Genomic DNA, 17,788 nt, shown 5'->3' with positions numbered 1-17,788 from the left:
TAAGAAGAAATGCTTATTATTTATTTGTTTGATTTGACTCATTCAGCTTAACTAAACATCCATCCTAAAGGTTTTAATTAAAACCTTTGCTTCTAACTCTGATGGCAATGCATGGTTGTCTGGCTCAGTCCTGTGAATCTCTGGGCCTTTCAAACAGTCTCTCCTCTTGGTGATCTCTATCGTTCACGGCCGTCGGCTCCGTTCAGTCACAGTCACACCTCTGGAGTGTGATCGGCACCTTTCTTGTGTCCCCAAGGCAACAACACAAAGACTTTTGAAGAAGTTAAAAAACCACCGGTTCATTTAAAGGCTCTGATTGCTGGGGAGACGTACCACCTGAGGGTTTACTCCCAAGAGCTGAGCAGCGTCAGCAGCGAACCCGTCATCTTTAAAACCAAAGCAGGTGAGATGACACCTGCTTCCAGCCACGTGGGCCCATCCCAATGCATTTCTATCAGTAATGTCCGGCACAGCTGGGAGAGTCATTGTAACTCTTCTCTTTTCTATCTGGTTTGTTCCTTCAAAGATACATTTCTGTTTGATCTGATGTAACTTTTTATGTCATCCTTTGGATAAATGTCTAATGAAATGTGAGGCAATGTAAGTACCATACCTGCTCGGGGCCCCGTCCCTTCTTATGACATGATCATATGGCAACTCCACTCGGACAAACTGTAATGCACCCGTTTCTTAAGGATCAGATCTCTTCTTGAGTCTCAACATATTATTACCTGTATTTGCTATGATCTTACATTTTATTGGCGATTTAAAGTAGCCAAAAGTAGAAAACCATCATTGTCAGTCTGGAAAGTACTGCGTTCTAAGACAGACTGAGCTCTGCTATTTAACAAAAACAGTCTCAGTTTATTTTTATTCTTTTCATGAACCGGAACTGAAAGGTGAGGGGAAGACACCGCGGTTAGTTCAAGGTTCAGTGGGAGAATTGATTCTTGAACTTGAAGAGGAGAAAAGGTTGGAAGACTCACGTTTCCAGAGATTAGGTTGACTCTTAGACATCAGTAGGTGAGGAATGTGTTCCGGTGTTAGTCTCAAACGGTGGAGGGCGGACAGGGTTACCCAGAATGCGGTTGCTTGTAGGTGAATAGAGAAAAACTGACTGCCACTCAGATTTCCTGCAGTACTTGAACGGACTGTTGCGCAGATGAATCCCTTGCTCAGTGTGAAGCTCAAACGTTTCCTCGGGGAAAAGTGGATCCAAACCTCCGGTTTGTTTCCTCAGCTCAGTTTGAAGCTCAGTTGTTCCTTCCAGGGAGAGAAGGTCCGAAAAATCCAGTTCCTGCCGAGAGGCAGAGTCAAAAAACAATGTTAAGACTCAGGTTGACAAAAACTCAGCTTGGCTAGAGCACCCAAAACTGGCAAACACTTTGGCGTCGAGGTAGTGGCAGTCAGCAGCTTTCATACATTTTTAAAAATGTATGAAAAAGATAGAATATATTTTATTGTTTGTTTCTTTTAATATAGTGTGAAGAAGAACAAAACACCGTTTCATTATTTATCTTTTCCAATGCTGTAAAAATTTGCATATACACAAATATAAACATTTCTATCAACAAAGATTTGCGTCATAGCCTGTGACACACTGCCAGGCAGGTGGCTGTTGTAACCCAACCGATGGGTCCACAGTAACTGATTAATAGCGTCTTTTTTTCATTTATATTATCTACTTACATCATCCAAAGGCTGCTGTTGCAGGCCGCATTTTATTGCACTGTTACCCAAATAAGGAGGGGAAGAGGATTGTATTGTTACGTTGGTTTGAAGACGACTGCATTTTATTTCCACATGGAGGTTTTTGAAATGACAGGAGTCCAATTATGCACATTCCATATAAATCCTCAAAATAAAAATAACACCAAAAATCATATTTTTTTATTGAATACTAGTGGTGGGCATAGATTAATTTTGTTAATCTAGATTAATCTCACTGTAATCTTGGAATTGATCTAGATTAAAATCGTTCATTTGAATGATGAGCAGTGTGTCGCAGTTAGCTCATAATATGTGTGCGCTAACAGGTTTACTTTTTATATGTTTGCAAAATCACTTGTAATTTTGTCTTCTCACTGAAGATATTGTAAGTTATAAATACTTATTTTGCTCATTTGTTTCTGTGTTTTTGCTGAAAAAAATAGAGTGTCCCCCTTCCAATTATAACTGTCCCACTTTAACAATGTAGTGTCTCCAAAACACGTTGCCTCGATCAACTTCTCATCTTTCGCAGCTTTCTCCATGGCGTGCTGGTCGTGTATTCTCCTCATGATGGTTCATCAGGTAGTGTGTAAGATGGGTCACCTGTGGCCGCCTGGAGCATGAGCTCTAGCGCAACTTGTTGCGATGCACTGAGAGAGGAGATCATTAGCTCGGCTGATAGAGTTGTTCTAATAGCTGAATCCATGTCAGGACGTCACGGTTGATTGTGGTAATTTCACAGTAAAGGCCTGGTTATCCTCCCGCGGCAGTGTGTCGCAGTTAGCTTGTCGCAGATATGACGCAGATATTTTTGATTTATGCACAATTTCGAAGCGTGGTCTGCGCTGTGTTATTCCACGCCACAACTCCAGAGGGCCAATCAGGAAGTAGCTAGGATTGTGGGTGTTTCGGTTTGACCAGCTTGTTCGCCGTCTACACATGAGTGTTCCCCAAAGACTAGCCGTGGCGCTGCGAGTTTTGCCTTCGATTCCAGATATGCAACACACACGCAGACGACCTGTTTTCTGAGCAGAAACCGGGTTTGCCTACACAGTTTGGAAAACTGATTCGTTCTTGACCCCAGATTTACATCCCTGCTAAAATATCAAGGTGAAAGTCACCTTTAGTACAGACCTAGCTCCCACCAGCTGTGAGAATAGATTAAAGGCGCACCGCTAAATAATCCTGTAATGAAAGTAAAACTTAAAGCACCAAATATCGTACAGCAGATTAGTCACATGGTGTCATTTTCCCCAGGATGCGCTGCAGGGAAAATAAACATTTAATCATGAATGTTTTTTGGTGTATTTAACCCATCATAGTCATTTTGATAATGGGCTAATATACACTTATATAAGACTTACATTTTTGTGTCTCCAGACAGATCTGTTTTATGTTGTTTGGTCCAACATGGCTCTTTGAACATTTTGGGTTGCTGATTCCTGCACTAGCGTGCTGCTTGGAGCAGATTAGCTGCTTATAGATCATCACTCTCTAATCTCAGAAAATTGGTTAAAGAAGCTGCTTCTAGGAGGCACATTTCTCCAACTGCTCATTTGGAGAATATCTACGTCAGAAGGGAGGGGCTGCTGCCCCAACAGCAGATTCATGAGGTTTACTCACTGATGCATGAATCCAGAGACAAAATATTTGGTGTCTGATTTATATAAAAGAACAGCATTAAAACAATGTTTGCTCAAAATAGTTGATTTTGCATGATTTGCACCCTTTATATCATAATGAAGGACACAGTCAGTGCTGCAGCAGTCATAGACATTTTTCTGATGAGTACAGAGATATTTTAGCTGCAGAGGGAAGAGGAAGAGAGTTTATAGGAGGGGTCTGAAAGCCTATTGCTGGAGGGTTGATGTCCTGCTGCCTTTAGACGTGTCCCTGAATCAATGGCAGTGTGGAACCAGTGGTTTATAGCAGAGTTTAGTTTCTTCCACAAGGAACTTGAAAAATCCTTTCACTAAAATGCCATCAGAACGCTTATAATAATTAGTGTGTCTCAGTGTCCACCATATTGGATCAGTCCATTTCGTTGCCAACTTAGCGCTTTAGTCGCTATATTTAGCCACTTTTCAGACCCCTCTAGCACTTTGATTTCTAAAAAGCTCCTAGCGCCAAATCTAGAGACTTTTTTCTGCTACTGGAGACTTTGGAGACAACATCTAAAAGCAGCGAACTCTGCTCTCCAGAGCGAGTAGATTGGTAACCCCGCCTCCTGCTCTCCTCTATCTTGTCTGCTGTGATGATTCATGCAGCTATTATTTCATCCAAATGAAAAATGGAGAACAGATAAGCAGATCATGGCTTGTCTACAGTGAAAAGAAGGACTGGGTTATTTACTTTGGCCTTTTTGGAAACACAGGAAGGAGCAATCAGCTAAGTGAGCTTAGTGCTTGGAAAAAATCTTTCATTCCTTTAGAGACAGCATGAAAAGTCAGCTGAGTACAAAACATAGAGAGGAAAACAAGAAGAAAAGGGACAAGAAGAGAGGGACACAACCTAGAACAGATAATGGATGTATATTCTATTTACATTTCTCTATCTGTAGGATGGGGCTGCTTTATGTCTTCTCAATTCAGAGGGGCCCCTGCCTGTCTTTGCCTAGGGCCCCAGATTTCCTAGACCCACCCGTGGTCTGAGCAATGTGGGCCATGCCTGCGTTTCTGTGCATGAATGCTAATCCTCAGGAACAAACAATGGAGGATGAAGGATCCTATCCTGAGCAAAGCTGCAGCTTCACTTAGCAGCAACACCACAAATACAGTCATAGAGCCCAGAGGAAAGAAAGTCCAAAATTCTTCCTTTGTCTAATTGATCATTAGGATCAGATAAGGAGTTCTGAGTAATTTTATTTTAATCATTTATTAATAACAGGATGGAGGCACTATGTCTCTGAGCTGGCCTGGTGTCGCTTCAGGGTCCCTCCGGACCGACTGGAGGAGGTATGTGTGAATTGGGAAGTCTGGGCATCTCTGCTTAGACTGCTGTCTCTGCGACCCGGCCCCGGATAAAACGGAAGAAAATGAATGGATGGCATTTCTTTTTGTATTTAAATGTGTAAAGAAATTTGTTTTGTTGTAACTCCTTTTAAAAATGAGATGCCGATGAGGACCAAAGTGGCTGAGGGGAGCAGAACTCATGCTGATCCAGAACATCCTCTCTGTCTCTGTCTCCAGCTCACATAGACCAGGTGGACATAGCCACTCAGGGCTGGTTCATCGGCCTGATGTGTGCCATCGCCCTCATTATACTGATTCTCCTCATTGTCTGCTTCATCAAGAGGAGCCGCGGAGGCAAATACCCAAGTAAGGCCAGAAAATCTCTCCATCCAATGTAATGTCATTTTGATGTTTTTATAGCATTTCTATGTTCCTGTGTTTACATTTCTGTTCAGTTACACCAGTAGTCTGATGTAATACTTTGCTTTGGTAGCAGAACGGTAAAATCTGATTCGATTTTAACTAATAGACCAGTAGCTCAGATACTGGAAGCACTTTAAGGAAACTTATACCCCTTTCCCACCGGCTGAAAAACCAGTTTAAGAATAATTGGCCTTTAGAGGCAGCGGGAAAAGCTCATTGACGCCTGTCTACCTGGGTCAGACGACCCGTGTTATAATCGACTCGGCTCTGATCGCCATGCTGTGGGAACACCAGAGCCGGTGTTCTGTCAGGTGAGCATACCCCGTCAGACCAGCATACCTACATATTTGCATTTATCCCTTTAGTTTTGTACGAAAAACATACTTAAATCTACCTCGACAGGCTTGTATCTCTTCACTTACAAACAAAAAAAAACAATTTAAGGTGAGATCACCATGCACTTTAATAAACACCAAAAAGTAAGTAATTAAATAGTTATTTTGTACATGACTGAAGGGATACACACCTTTTAAGGTAGTTTAAAGTGCATTTTTCATACAAAACTAAAACTAAAGGGATAAATTGGTATTGACTATGGGTATGCTGCTCTGACCGGGTATGCTCAAATGACAGAACAGCGGGTTGACCCGCTAAATTACATGATACCATTGAACGCAGCGTCACACCGCTCCAGTCGCTTCTTATCTAACAAGCGGAAAAAACTCTGCTTACATCGGATAAACATGGAGCAGCTGTGGTGAGACGGATTCAGACAGATAATACAGAGAAACAATAAAACACACTGACTACGCCCTGACTTCCTTACACGTGGCTCTTTATTGTTTACTTCCCTGATTTCTGTCAGACTGATGACATCATCAATGCTAGCCCAGCGTGATGGTGTCAACAGAGAAGCAGCTGCCAGTGAGGGTTGGAAGTTGGAACCCATGTTTGAAAAACACTTAAAGAGGCTACATAATCTAGCTGTGGACCTGAGATCGATTAAAGTCATTGAAAGTCGTCCTCTAACTGTAAAACAGCACCCTCTTTGTGGAGTGCATAAAAAGAAGGCCCACAGCATGATGCTACCACTTTCTTGACAGCTGTTGCTTTGTTCTTTGGTGATAAAGGCTTAGGCCCCGTCCACACGAAGTCAAACCCTGGCCTAAACGCACACATTTTTCACCAAACCAGCCTCTCATCCATACGAAGCCGGCGTTTCGGGGGTCTGTAAACGATCTTTTTTTTATTCAGCCTTCAGAGTGGGAAGATTTCGAAACGCCGTTTTCGCGTTTCCATCTTTAAGCTCTAACCGCATATTTTTTTTTACACGCATGCGTCATAGCGTCGCCTCTACACACGCATGCGCGACCAGTATCACAACAACAATGGCGCCGTACTGTGTTGAATGGTTGCTGCTCATGCTACTCACCCTGCTGTCGGGCTTACAACAGAATCTTCTTCTTCTGGAATATCTCCAGGAAGAACAGAGCAATATCGACGACATAGTTCAGCACCTGAATTTGACTTAACCACGAAAATGGACCCGCAGGGCAACCATGTATAAATATTAGTGCGCATGCCCAACATTTCGTCGCCTATTTTCGCTTTGGCACCACAGCGCCACTTACAGGCCTGGCATACATTTTGCAGCGTTTTCATGCATTCGTGTGGACGATCACATTTATTTTACGTCTCCGTCTTTACGACAAACGTTCTGGAAAATATTAGCGTTTCGTGTTCGTTTTGACTTCGTGTGGACGGGGCCTTAGTGGCTGTAATGGAACAGCTCGTTCTCCACCTTTTAAGATGATTTCAGGAGGTTATCACTGATTATTGCAAACAATTTATTTCATCCATTGGAGGAAGTGTGGGTGAGATGGTGGGAATATGGTCTCCACCCCAACCTCATCGGTGTGGGTTATGAGTTGGTGAAGCGAGATTTGGGACTGGCTTAAGGGTGCTTTAATCTACGTCTTAAAATGAGGTCAATTCTGATAGGAGCAGCTTTTAACCAATCAGGGATCTTTTTTTTCCAATATTAGGGGGAGGAGGGTGGGTACATGTGCAATGGTCATTTCTAGGCACATTAAAAGGAAAACCTCATAACAGGCTTCAGTTGAAGCTTCTCCTCTTTGGATAATTTCCATGATAGAGTTGTAGATGTTTGGTGCTGAAACCACAGCGACGGTTTGCATCTGACTTGGAATGTGCTTAAGGCATACACTGTACGATTTTTTTTCCCGATTCGGGACGATTCTCCAGTCTTGCAAGAATTTTTCAATCGGGCCGGCTTTGAAATTCATTCAGCCGTCATAAGGTGGTTGTGGGCAAATCCTGCTGTTGAAGCAGAGCTACGAGCCGATTTACCAGAACCTCCAGCACTGGGAGTTCTTCCTCCAGAAGGACGAGTCCGAGTCCCACCTGGTTTTTAGATGTACAGTGTGACAAGTAGATCGCATCAGAGCATCAGGTCGCACAGTGTGAGAACAAACATCATGAGCTGTGAAATTTTAAACCCACTTTCATCGTTTAGTTTGAGCTGTAGCTGCGTGCAACGATTGGAAATATCGTACAGTGTAAGCGGAGGATGGCAGAACAGAGGAGACCTTGAATAGATGTCAAAAGGTTTTTAGATCCCCTCAGATTGAAGCCCTGGAGGACTGAGAATCGACACCATAGACATAATATCAGAGTGGACCCCCCATCGATCGCTTTCCCCCATGACGTGATTTAGCGGCGCCATCTTGGGGCAGAAGACAGCTCCGCTCAGTCTGATGTGTTGAGCAGGCAAAGAAACTATTTTAATCAACTTTAACTTGCTGAATATTGAACTCATTTTCTTGTTTTTTTTTTTTTTGCTGAAAACAAACAAAATGATTCAGTGTTTTTAAATATTCTTAGTGGGATTAAGAGTAATAGAATATTCTCATGTGATCTATGTATGCTTCAAAGCACAGCCACTCATACATTTTTATATATTTTTTATTACTATGTACACAGATATATTTATACAGGTATACACATATATATATATATATATCGGTATATATCTGTATGTATCTCTCTCTTCACAAAGTTATCATCGATCCCTGATGTCAATAATCCGTTAACCAGCAAGTTAGGGCCGCAGGTCGACCTCCCCAAGATGGCGCCTGTAATTATTGCGCCAAAACAGTCAATGCGGCGTCTACTCTTATATGTATTTCTATGATCTGCACAGGCATGAAAGGGTCTGCTGTTGTAGTTTCTTCCGTCTATCTAATGTGATGGAAAATTAAAATAAGATAAGCTTAAAGTGCATTAGTAATATTATGGCTGTCTGCTGACCTGAGGTCTAAAAGTGATGTTTTTCAGTTTCTCTAATGTGCAGGTTGGGGCTCCTTGACTGGTTTCACAAAACTCCTTGGTAGGTGAAGGGATGCATCAGATTAAAAAAACTAACTTAAAGGGACTAAGGGCATAACATTACGGTGACTGACTGAATAACCACAGAATAATTCTTTATTAATAACAAACAAACTTACACTCCTTTAAACCCAACACTGTTGAAATGTACTGATTATTCTGTCTTTCTAACACATATTCCAATCCCCTGAACTACTTATGTCAGAAATACAGAAATCGCTGCTGAACATTTTTTTTTGCAAAAAGTAATATGTTTTATTTACTTTAAAGAGAATCACAACAGTTGTTATATATATGTAGGGCTGTGAGAAGGTAAGTTTCCTCATTCAGTTCTCGTTTGGTTCATCAAGTTTTGATCTCAGACTGATCACCTTTTTAAATACATTCCAGGCTCTGTGGGAAAGTTTTTTTTGTCCTCTAAACCTCGTCTTCCTGGCAGCAATAGTTGCCATCAAGCATCTGCAATGACTGACAATCAGTCCTTAAAATCACTGTGGGAGAATTTTGACCCAAACTTTGATGCACATTTGACAACATTACTGAATGTAATGACTGAAGTGCTATAGACCATGAGGTGCCTGATTCTGGCCATGCCACAGCATCCCAGTATGATTAAGGACATACTTTGACTAGGCCAATTCAAAACCTTATTTCCACTGTCTGCATAAAGCCAGGCGTACACTGTATGAGTTTTTACCCTTTTTGGTAGGGATGCACGATATAATCGGCCCCCTATCGGTATCGGCCTTAAAACTGAATATCGGACATCGGCCACCCCACCGATATTTAACCCGACATTTGATCAGCTTCTGGGTTGCTAAAGTCTAAAAAAAAAAATTCTTCTTCCTCAAAAACTTCTTTTTTAAAGACTTAAAAACTTCTAAAGACGAGGGAAAAAATATTGATCCATTAAAATATCCCAATATCTTCATATGCTGATATATTGCCATTTAAAAACACCATATCAATCTCTTTTACTAATGAAATATTGCTATATGTCATCGTTATGCTACGAAATCCCCCGAAAATTCACGAAATTTTGCCATATTTTTATATGTTGATATATTGACGCGGTATCGATCTATTTTACTAACAAAATCTCACAAGAATTTGCAAAATATCACGAGAGTTTGTAACAGAACGATGAAATTTCACGAGATTTTGAAAGTAAAATAGATCGATACCACGTTTTTAAAAATCTATTTGATATCAGCATATGAAAATATATTTGAGTATACTATTTTTCAAAGTGTCAGAAATGGATAACAAAACTGCTATTTTCAATGACTACTTATTTTTGTCCAGCTTTAACATCGGTATCGATATCGGTTATCGGCTACATGAGGTTTAAAATATCGGCATATCGGATATCGGCCAAAATCCCAATATCGTGCATCCCTACTTTTTGGGCCGATTCTCCAGTCGTGTGAGAATTTTTTGATCGGGCCGACTTTCAGCCTGATGGTGCGTGGTGTAGTGTACAGGGGGGTAACGAGGGGCGATCAGCCTCTAACGACCACCTCCCCATCAGGAATCGTAAGATCGGGAGAAAATCAAACATGTTTGAAATTCAGTCGGTGGTCGTGGGCAAATCATTCAGTGGGAAAACAAGGATTCTTCTTCTTCCTCTCAGAGAAAAACCCAGCATCATGGCGGGGGGGCAATGAGTGAAATGGAGTTCTTTCTGTCAAACTGTCAGACCGTAGTAGCCACGTTAGCTCAGCCATGTCTTTGTCCAAATACGTCGTCTCCTTTTCTTTTTAGGGCTTTCAGCACAAAATTGCCCAAATATCCAAGGCAGCGCGTTTCACTCTAGTGAGCTTCATGTTCCTCTTCTACTCGTTTGGCTTCCGGATAGACGAGTCTGAGTAGCGCCATCTCACTGCGGAGCTGAGACCCACCTGGTTTTTAGACGTACAGTGTGAGCAGGTAGATCGCATCAGAGCGTCGGGTCGCACAGCGTGAGAACAAACATGGTGAGCCGTGAACTTTAAAACCCTGTGGTTTCATCGTACGGTGCGAGCTGTAGCTGCGTGCAACGATTGGAAATATCACGCAGTATACGCCTGGCTTAATTCAAGTTCTCAAGCTCAAGATCATAGACTAGTGCTGAGATTCCAGAGTCTTATTGGCTTCAATCTGCTGTTTGCTGTAGGATGTTTAAAGAATCAAATAGTTTGTGATACCTACCGCCTTAATTGTCTGCAGGTCTAAGTTTCTATCAAAAACGTACTCACCTGCATAAGATACCTTTAATTTCTAACATCTTTGTTAATCATTATTTAGTATCCTTATCTTGAAACTGGACCTTAATCCCTGAAATAGTGACTCAACATTTGCCTCATTGACTTGATCTGAAATAACGGCCATTTAAAGGAAAAGTCCGATGAGCATGACTCCTGAGACTGAGTCTGGGAGCGGCCATTTTTGCCCAAAAACACTCCCTCCATCCATCTTCCGTTAGTGACGTCACGGTGCGGTAAGCCTAGCGCCGTTCTCCCCGCTTTACAAGCTAAATCAATGGGAACTACTAGACACATCTGCAATTAACAACAATAATTGAAGATTTCCAGAGGACTTCACCATTGAAATTCACCAGAGCTATAGTGAAACTGACAATGCCCACGTGCATGGCAGCTGGATGCTGGAATACATCGGGTAAAAGTGGAAAAAAGAGTTATTCCACCTTTCTGATTCCTGATCCTCCACGGACGGGTTGGTCGTTGAATCGCCAACTTGAAGAGGGAGGATTTGCCATCGAACTTCTGGCCAGAGAAAAAACCCGTAATATGTAGCCAACATTTGGAAGAAGAATGTTTTCAAGATGACTTGGATAATAGCGCGTTGTGACAAACACCAGATACAGCACTGGGACTTGATCAACAGCCGATACCGCACCGTGACGTCACTAACCAGTAGGTGGCAGTAGTGTTCTTTGACAAACATGGATGCCTCCAGTAAAGCACATTCACATGAAAATTACTCTGAATTAAAAACACTGATCATTTATTAACAGGATGGAATCATTTCAGATTTAAAGAACTTTCAGAAGTTTGAGTTCTGAATATGAGCGACTTTTCCTTTAAACATCCACAAAATATTTTTTTCTGCTCTCTGCGTTCAGTAGCTCCTTTCTCCTGATGAATGCGATCCTCATCTAAGACGCGTTTGTTATATTTACTGCAGTTATTGACTGATTTTAAAGTTTGATGATCTGGAAAATGTTCACTGCAAAAACAATCAACATTTCTTAAATTAAGTGTATTTACCTTTAATTTGATCAGGTAAATAAGATGATTTTCCAATAGAATGAGTATATTTACTCTTAAAATAAGATAATTAGGTAATATGCACTTGAAATATGACAACGACATTGTTGTTTATTTTAAATTCCATTGGCAAAGAGTCTCACTTACCTCCTCAATTCAAGAACAAAAAGCATTTGTTTTAAGAAAAAAATACTTTTTTAGATTTCTATTATTATGCAGTGTATGAATATAAAAACACTTTTTTTATTGACAGCAGAGTGTGCAGACTGTGAGGTGACACTCTGGAGTCACACTGGCAGAAATTTGCTTTTTTTAACCAACCTGAAAAACAAGCATGAAGGCTTCTGCAGAGGAAACAGTTGTGATGTTCTGATTAAACTTCTGTTCCTGTTTCTCTCAGTTCGTGACAAAAAAGATCTCCCCCTGGACTCGGTGGATCACAAAGATCCCGACGGATCCTTTGACTACCAGTAAGTATATACAAACAGCTCTTTGCATTCTATTAAGCGCAGTTCATTTTAAAAGAGTAGAGATAGAAATGTCATGGAAGTGATTTAATGTGATTTTGCACTTAGTTTGCTTTAAAATTATGCTAATTTATTCTAAACATAAACTGATTTTATGAACCAGAACCTCGTGCTTCATGTGAAGAGGCTCCTATAATATTGTATTTTTGAAACGATAGCGTGTTTATATCAGTCCACCTCAGTGTAAAGGCCTGAACACACCGGTTACACCCGACTTTTTAATCTCCCATCTCATTTTTTTTTCTATGTCCCACTGACTGCATATAGAGAGGCTCCGAATAGGCAGGATGTGAAGATCTGTGTAGATTTTATTCACTTCTGTCTCTGTGCTAATAAAATAATTTCCCACAATTGACCAGAACAGATTATAAAACGTTATTTAAAATAAATAAAAAAAACACATTCTATAAGGCAAAGCTCTACTTAATGAGTCTTTGCAGTATCTAGAACAGGGGTCTGCAACCTTTCATATCCAAAGAGCCGTTTTGCCCAGAGTACGACCAAATAAAAGTTGTTTAGAGCCACAAAATATACCATGACTTTATCTAGAAAACCTTTTTTTTTAAATCTTGTATAGGAAATTAGTTGTTGCCATCTCAAACAATCAATTCATCTATTTTTTATGTTAAAACGTATAAATTTCAAGCTAATTCATAGAAAAATGTCTCTTAAAACATATTTCTGGTTCTTTTAATCTCATTCTTTTCCATCTTATAAAAAATGCTAAAGCTATTGATACTGGTATATATTATAGTCAATTATTTAGCTCTTTATATACATTTTAGCCACTCTTATAACCCGCTGGAGAGGGTCCAAAGAGCCATATGTGGCTCCGGAGCCGCAGGTTGCAGACCCCTGATCTAAAACCAGAACAGATAGAAATTGTTAATCAATTAAAAACATAATGAGATCTACGTCTAAAGAAAAAAGCAGCAATAAACTCTGTGGGACGGTTTCTATGGTGACTGAGGCAGAGAGGTGATTCTCAGAGAGATCTGGGAAGTTTATCTTTCTTTTTTCCATAAAGAGATGAGATAGATACGCTGTGCTGACCTGCTCTGTCTGCTCCTCCTTATTTTGGTTTCTGTGAGGCTCAGGCCCCCTCCACACGAAGTCAAAACGAACACGAAACGTTAATATTTTCCAGAACGTTTGTCGTAAAGACGGAGACGTAAAATAAATGTGATCGTCCACACGAATGCATGAAAACGCTGCAAAATGTATGCCAGGCCTGTAAGTGGCGCTGTGGTGCCAAAGCAAAAATAAGCGACGAAATGTTGGGCATGTGCACTAATATTTATACATGGTTGCCCTGCGGGTCCATTTTGGTGGTTCAGTCAAATTCAGGTGCTGAACTATGTGGTCGATATTGCTCTGTTCTTCCTGGAGATATTCCAGAAGAAGAAGATTCTGTTGTAAGCCTGACAGCAGGGTGAGTAGCATGAGCAGCAACCATTCAACACAGTACGGCGCCATTGTTGTTGTGATACTGTGATACTGCATGCGTGTTTAGAGGCGACGCTATGACGCATGCGTGTAAGAAGAAAAAAAGCGCTTAAAGATGGAAACGCTGTTTCAAAATCTTCCCACTCTGAAGGCCTGATAAAGAAAAGATCGTTTACAGACCCCCGAAACGCCGGCTTCGTGTGGATGAGAGGCTGGTTTGGTGAAAAATTTGTGCGTTTAGGCCAGGGTTTGGCTTCGTGTGGACGGGGCCTCAAAGAGGATCACTACTTTATCTGTTTTCTGTCCTCCTGAAGTCCCATCATGGGGAAACTTTTCTATTTGAATGTTTCATTCATTGTTTTTGCTCCAGTCTGTCCTGCTTACTATAAACACGATGAGCGACTCCAGACAGACTCTTTCCTCGTGAGATTAACAGATTTTATTTGGGATTTTCCTCCAAAGCGGATGAGTTTTTCTTTGTAACCGCGTCTCTCTTCCTGTCAGGCCCATGAAATTGCTGCGGAATTGCTGCGTAGTCTGACTAAAATAGACCCAGGTCCGTTTCATGAAGCAGGTTTTTTGAAAACTTGAAAAGTTGTTTAACCTAAAAACAGGGAAACTCTGACGTTTTCAGTTCACAAAGAGAGTTTCCTCAACCTCTGTTTCTGTTGCCGTAGTAACATCCTGGTCAGCAGCAGGTTTTCTTCAGTCTGTCTCCGCTTTCCTTACAGCCAATCACAGTTTTATTTCCTGATAAAGTCAGATTTCTGTCGTAACGTCTTGTCTTGTCGTATTGTATTCGTCGTTTGAGCATTTTTCTCTAAATGACCATTTCAAACAAAACAACATTTTCCACATCTAGAATAAACATCCTGGATGTCTAGACAGTAATTTCAGATCTCCATATTGCCAATATTACTAGTCATTATTTTTATTATTTTAACTATGAAAAAACAGAACAGCCAGTTAAAATGTATAAACATTTCTAGATGTATAAAACTTCATTTCTACTAGTATGATTTTGGTTTTTTTTATTTCTAAAATCCAGTTTCTGCTACAAAAATGTGATTAAGAAAATATCTTATAGTTCAGTATAGGAGTGTGATTTTGATCAGGAAGAATCAAGAGAGGAATGCTTTTAGTAAATGTAAAAACAGCCTGCCATAGATGCCCTCATATAAACTTAGGCATTAACTCAAGCAACAATCTTCTCCATCATCCTCTCCTTTGCAGCTGTAGCGCTGTTTCTCTGCCTTTTAAACACATTCTCCTTTTTTTATTTTAGATTTTTTGTTCTGCCTTAAAATCTCCAGTGTTGGTTCCAGTGTGGTGAAATAGGCACTTCCTGTTGCCTGTAGTTGCTTTTCGTACTTGTTGCGCACGTGCTTAACTCTGAGTGGACCGAGTTAGAGTTGATTGAAGTAATTGATAGCAGCTGTTGTGAAACCGAACACTCAGAGTTCCCAACTTTAGGCTAGATTAATTTAGAGTTGAGGATTTGAATCTGAATTTGTTAAACCTGCTTCGTTAAACGGACCCCAGGGCTCTATCTCAGTCGGAGCTATGCTGCCCCCTGCAGGAAATCGTGTTGGATGTGTCCATCCCCACTGACCTTATATGAGCACTAGGGGTGGAACGGTTAACAAAATCCACGGTTCGGTTCGGTTCATGGTTTCGTGGTCACCGTTTTCGGTTCGGTATATGTTTATTGTTACACCGAAAAATTAAAAAAATTATAAAAATTAATGAAAAAATGAAAATTTATGAAATTAATGAAAAAATCCAAAAACATTAATGAATTGTAATTCCCTGGATCATTTCCGCATGTTTTGCTGCTTTGAATTTAATCATCTGGCGCATGCTCTCTACGATCTCCAAGGAGGCGGTCTGGAGCGCAGCAGAGGATTTCAGTGTTAGCATGACATGTTGGTCATGTTGCTGTTAGCATAAACAAAACGTGTTTATCCACAGCTTTCTTCCCGCCGTCATCGTAGGTCACTCTAAATGCAAAGTGGTCCCATACAGCAGACCTATAAAGTGCTGCTGGCGCGTCTTCCAACTCCTGTTCTTTCCCACTCGCCATACCCGCACAATTCTCCACAACAACTGATTTTTTTCTGCTACACCCGGCTACGCTGCTTGTCATTACCCGATCCGTACCATCAGCTCATTTGCGCGTGCGCAAACAGAATAACTTCCGGTGGCAATATTTCCTTTTTCTTACTTTTTTATTCTTTTGTATTTTTTAGAGGCATGGGTTTCTTTTTGTATATCTTTGTATTTTCATCAATATTGCATTTTCAAAAAATAAAAAAACAGAAATACATAAAAAAGTTCAGTCGCCTTGTGATAGTTACTTTGACTGCTCTGAGCATGCGCAAATATACGTCACACAGCGTATATATTTAAATTTGTTTAAATATTTGATTTACTCTGTACTTAACTATGCACTCCAGCAGTACTGATCCCACAATGGATTCATTTGCTACCCTTTCGTGACCTGCAGTTTTTCATTGATAAGGGAACATTTCCCGAAAATTTGGATTTTTATTCCAGAAAAATGACGTCAAGCAATACAATGGATTGAATTCAAAAAGCATCCATTTCTTCCAGAAAAGTCTTCAATATTGTCTTTACGATGTAGTTTGGTATTCTTTAATTATTTAAGGATATAAATAAAGTTTTTTCAATACCGTAATTACATTATTTTTTGGCGACCCAAAAGTTATTCTGTTCGCGCAGGCGCAAATGAGCTGATGGTACGGATCGTGCTACCGGTGTAGGTACCAGATTGACTCGGGCTGCCAGATTGACTCGGGGGCCTGCGCCTTTTGATGACGTCACAATACATAATTGTTTTAACGTTTGCACAATTGCGGAAAACATTTTGATTGGTCTGGACAGCTTACTATAGTAATTATAGTGGGGTGTAGGTTTTATTCGAAAGCGGGATTGCGGTTTGTAAACGGACAATTTTAAGAAGAAATTCTCCATGGTCCCTGCGCCTTCCGATGACGTCACTGAATTCGCCATGGGCCTTGCGCCTCCCGATGACGTCACATTATGGCAACGCCACTCAAACAAACTACATTGAGCCCGCGGTCTGCATTTGTAACGAGAATAAATTCAGGAGAATGAAGCTAAAGGGATACAAAAAATAAACTTGTAATATTACAAAAACAAAAATACTACAGTGCCAAACGATTACCGTTTATTGGCTAAATAAAATAGATTTGTGACAAATAGAGACCCCGGGCGCAATGTAGTTTTTTTGAGTGGCGATGCCATATAGTGACGGGCGGAGTTGCCATATTATGACGTCATCAAAAGGCACAGGCCCCCCGAGTCAATCTGGTACCTACACCCATAGATAACCATAATAAAGGCCTGATGTCTCGTCCGCGCTGCTGGCCAATGGGGGTCGACGTCCGCACGTGGCGGCCATCTTGCCACAGGCAGCTCGCTCATTCGTAACATTGTGTTTTAAAGGCGCATGTACTGAAATAACCATAACTTCCCCAATTGTCTAACTGTTTGGTTTGTTAAACAAAAGTCAGACATGTAGTTATGATACTGCACACTTATGAATAATTATAACCATGGAATTTCATATGAAAAGAACATTGAATAGAACATACAGGTGCAATAAATATACACATGCACAAGGTATTTATGTTAAATCAATATATGCTAATAAAACTCAGTGTACTGAATGGCAACATGATATATAGATATATCTATACATATCTATATATATATAAATATGTGTATATATATATATATATATATATAAAAATATGTATATATATATAAATATGTATATATATACATATTTATATATATATATATAAATATGTATATATACATATATATATATATATATTTTAATATATATATATATATATATATATATATATAAATATGTGTATATATATATATATATATATATATAAAAATATGTATATATATATAAATATGTATATATATACATATTTATATATATATATATATATATATATATATATATATATATATATATATATATATATGTATA

The 17,788-nt window shown here is 40.0% G+C and overlaps 1 protein-coding gene across 1 annotated transcript in view; it reads left to right on the top strand.

Annotated features, from left to right (window-relative positions):
• The window catches only part of nfasca (neurofascin homolog (chicken) a), a 138,813-nt gene that overhangs the window by 110,013 nt on the left and 11,012 nt on the right, over positions 1-17,788 (top strand). The window contains exons 30-32 of the mRNA XM_038289162.1: positions 257-403; positions 4,899-5,027; positions 12,162-12,231. Coding sequence (XP_038145090.1) covers positions 257-403; positions 4,899-5,027; positions 12,162-12,231 — 346 coding nt within the window. The remainder of the gene's footprint in view (positions 1-256; positions 404-4,898; positions 5,028-12,161; positions 12,232-17,788) is intronic.

The sequence above is a fragment of the Cyprinodon tularosa genome, unplaced genomic scaffold, assembly GCF_016077235.1.
Source record: "Cyprinodon tularosa strain WSP-4 unplaced genomic scaffold, ASM1607723v1 ctg264, whole genome shotgun sequence".
Classification (NCBI taxonomy): Eukaryota; Metazoa; Chordata; class Actinopteri; order Cyprinodontiformes; family Cyprinodontidae; genus Cyprinodon; species Cyprinodon tularosa.
Note: the sequence above shows the minus strand (reverse complement) of the source record. Positions and strands in the feature narration are given on the sequence as shown.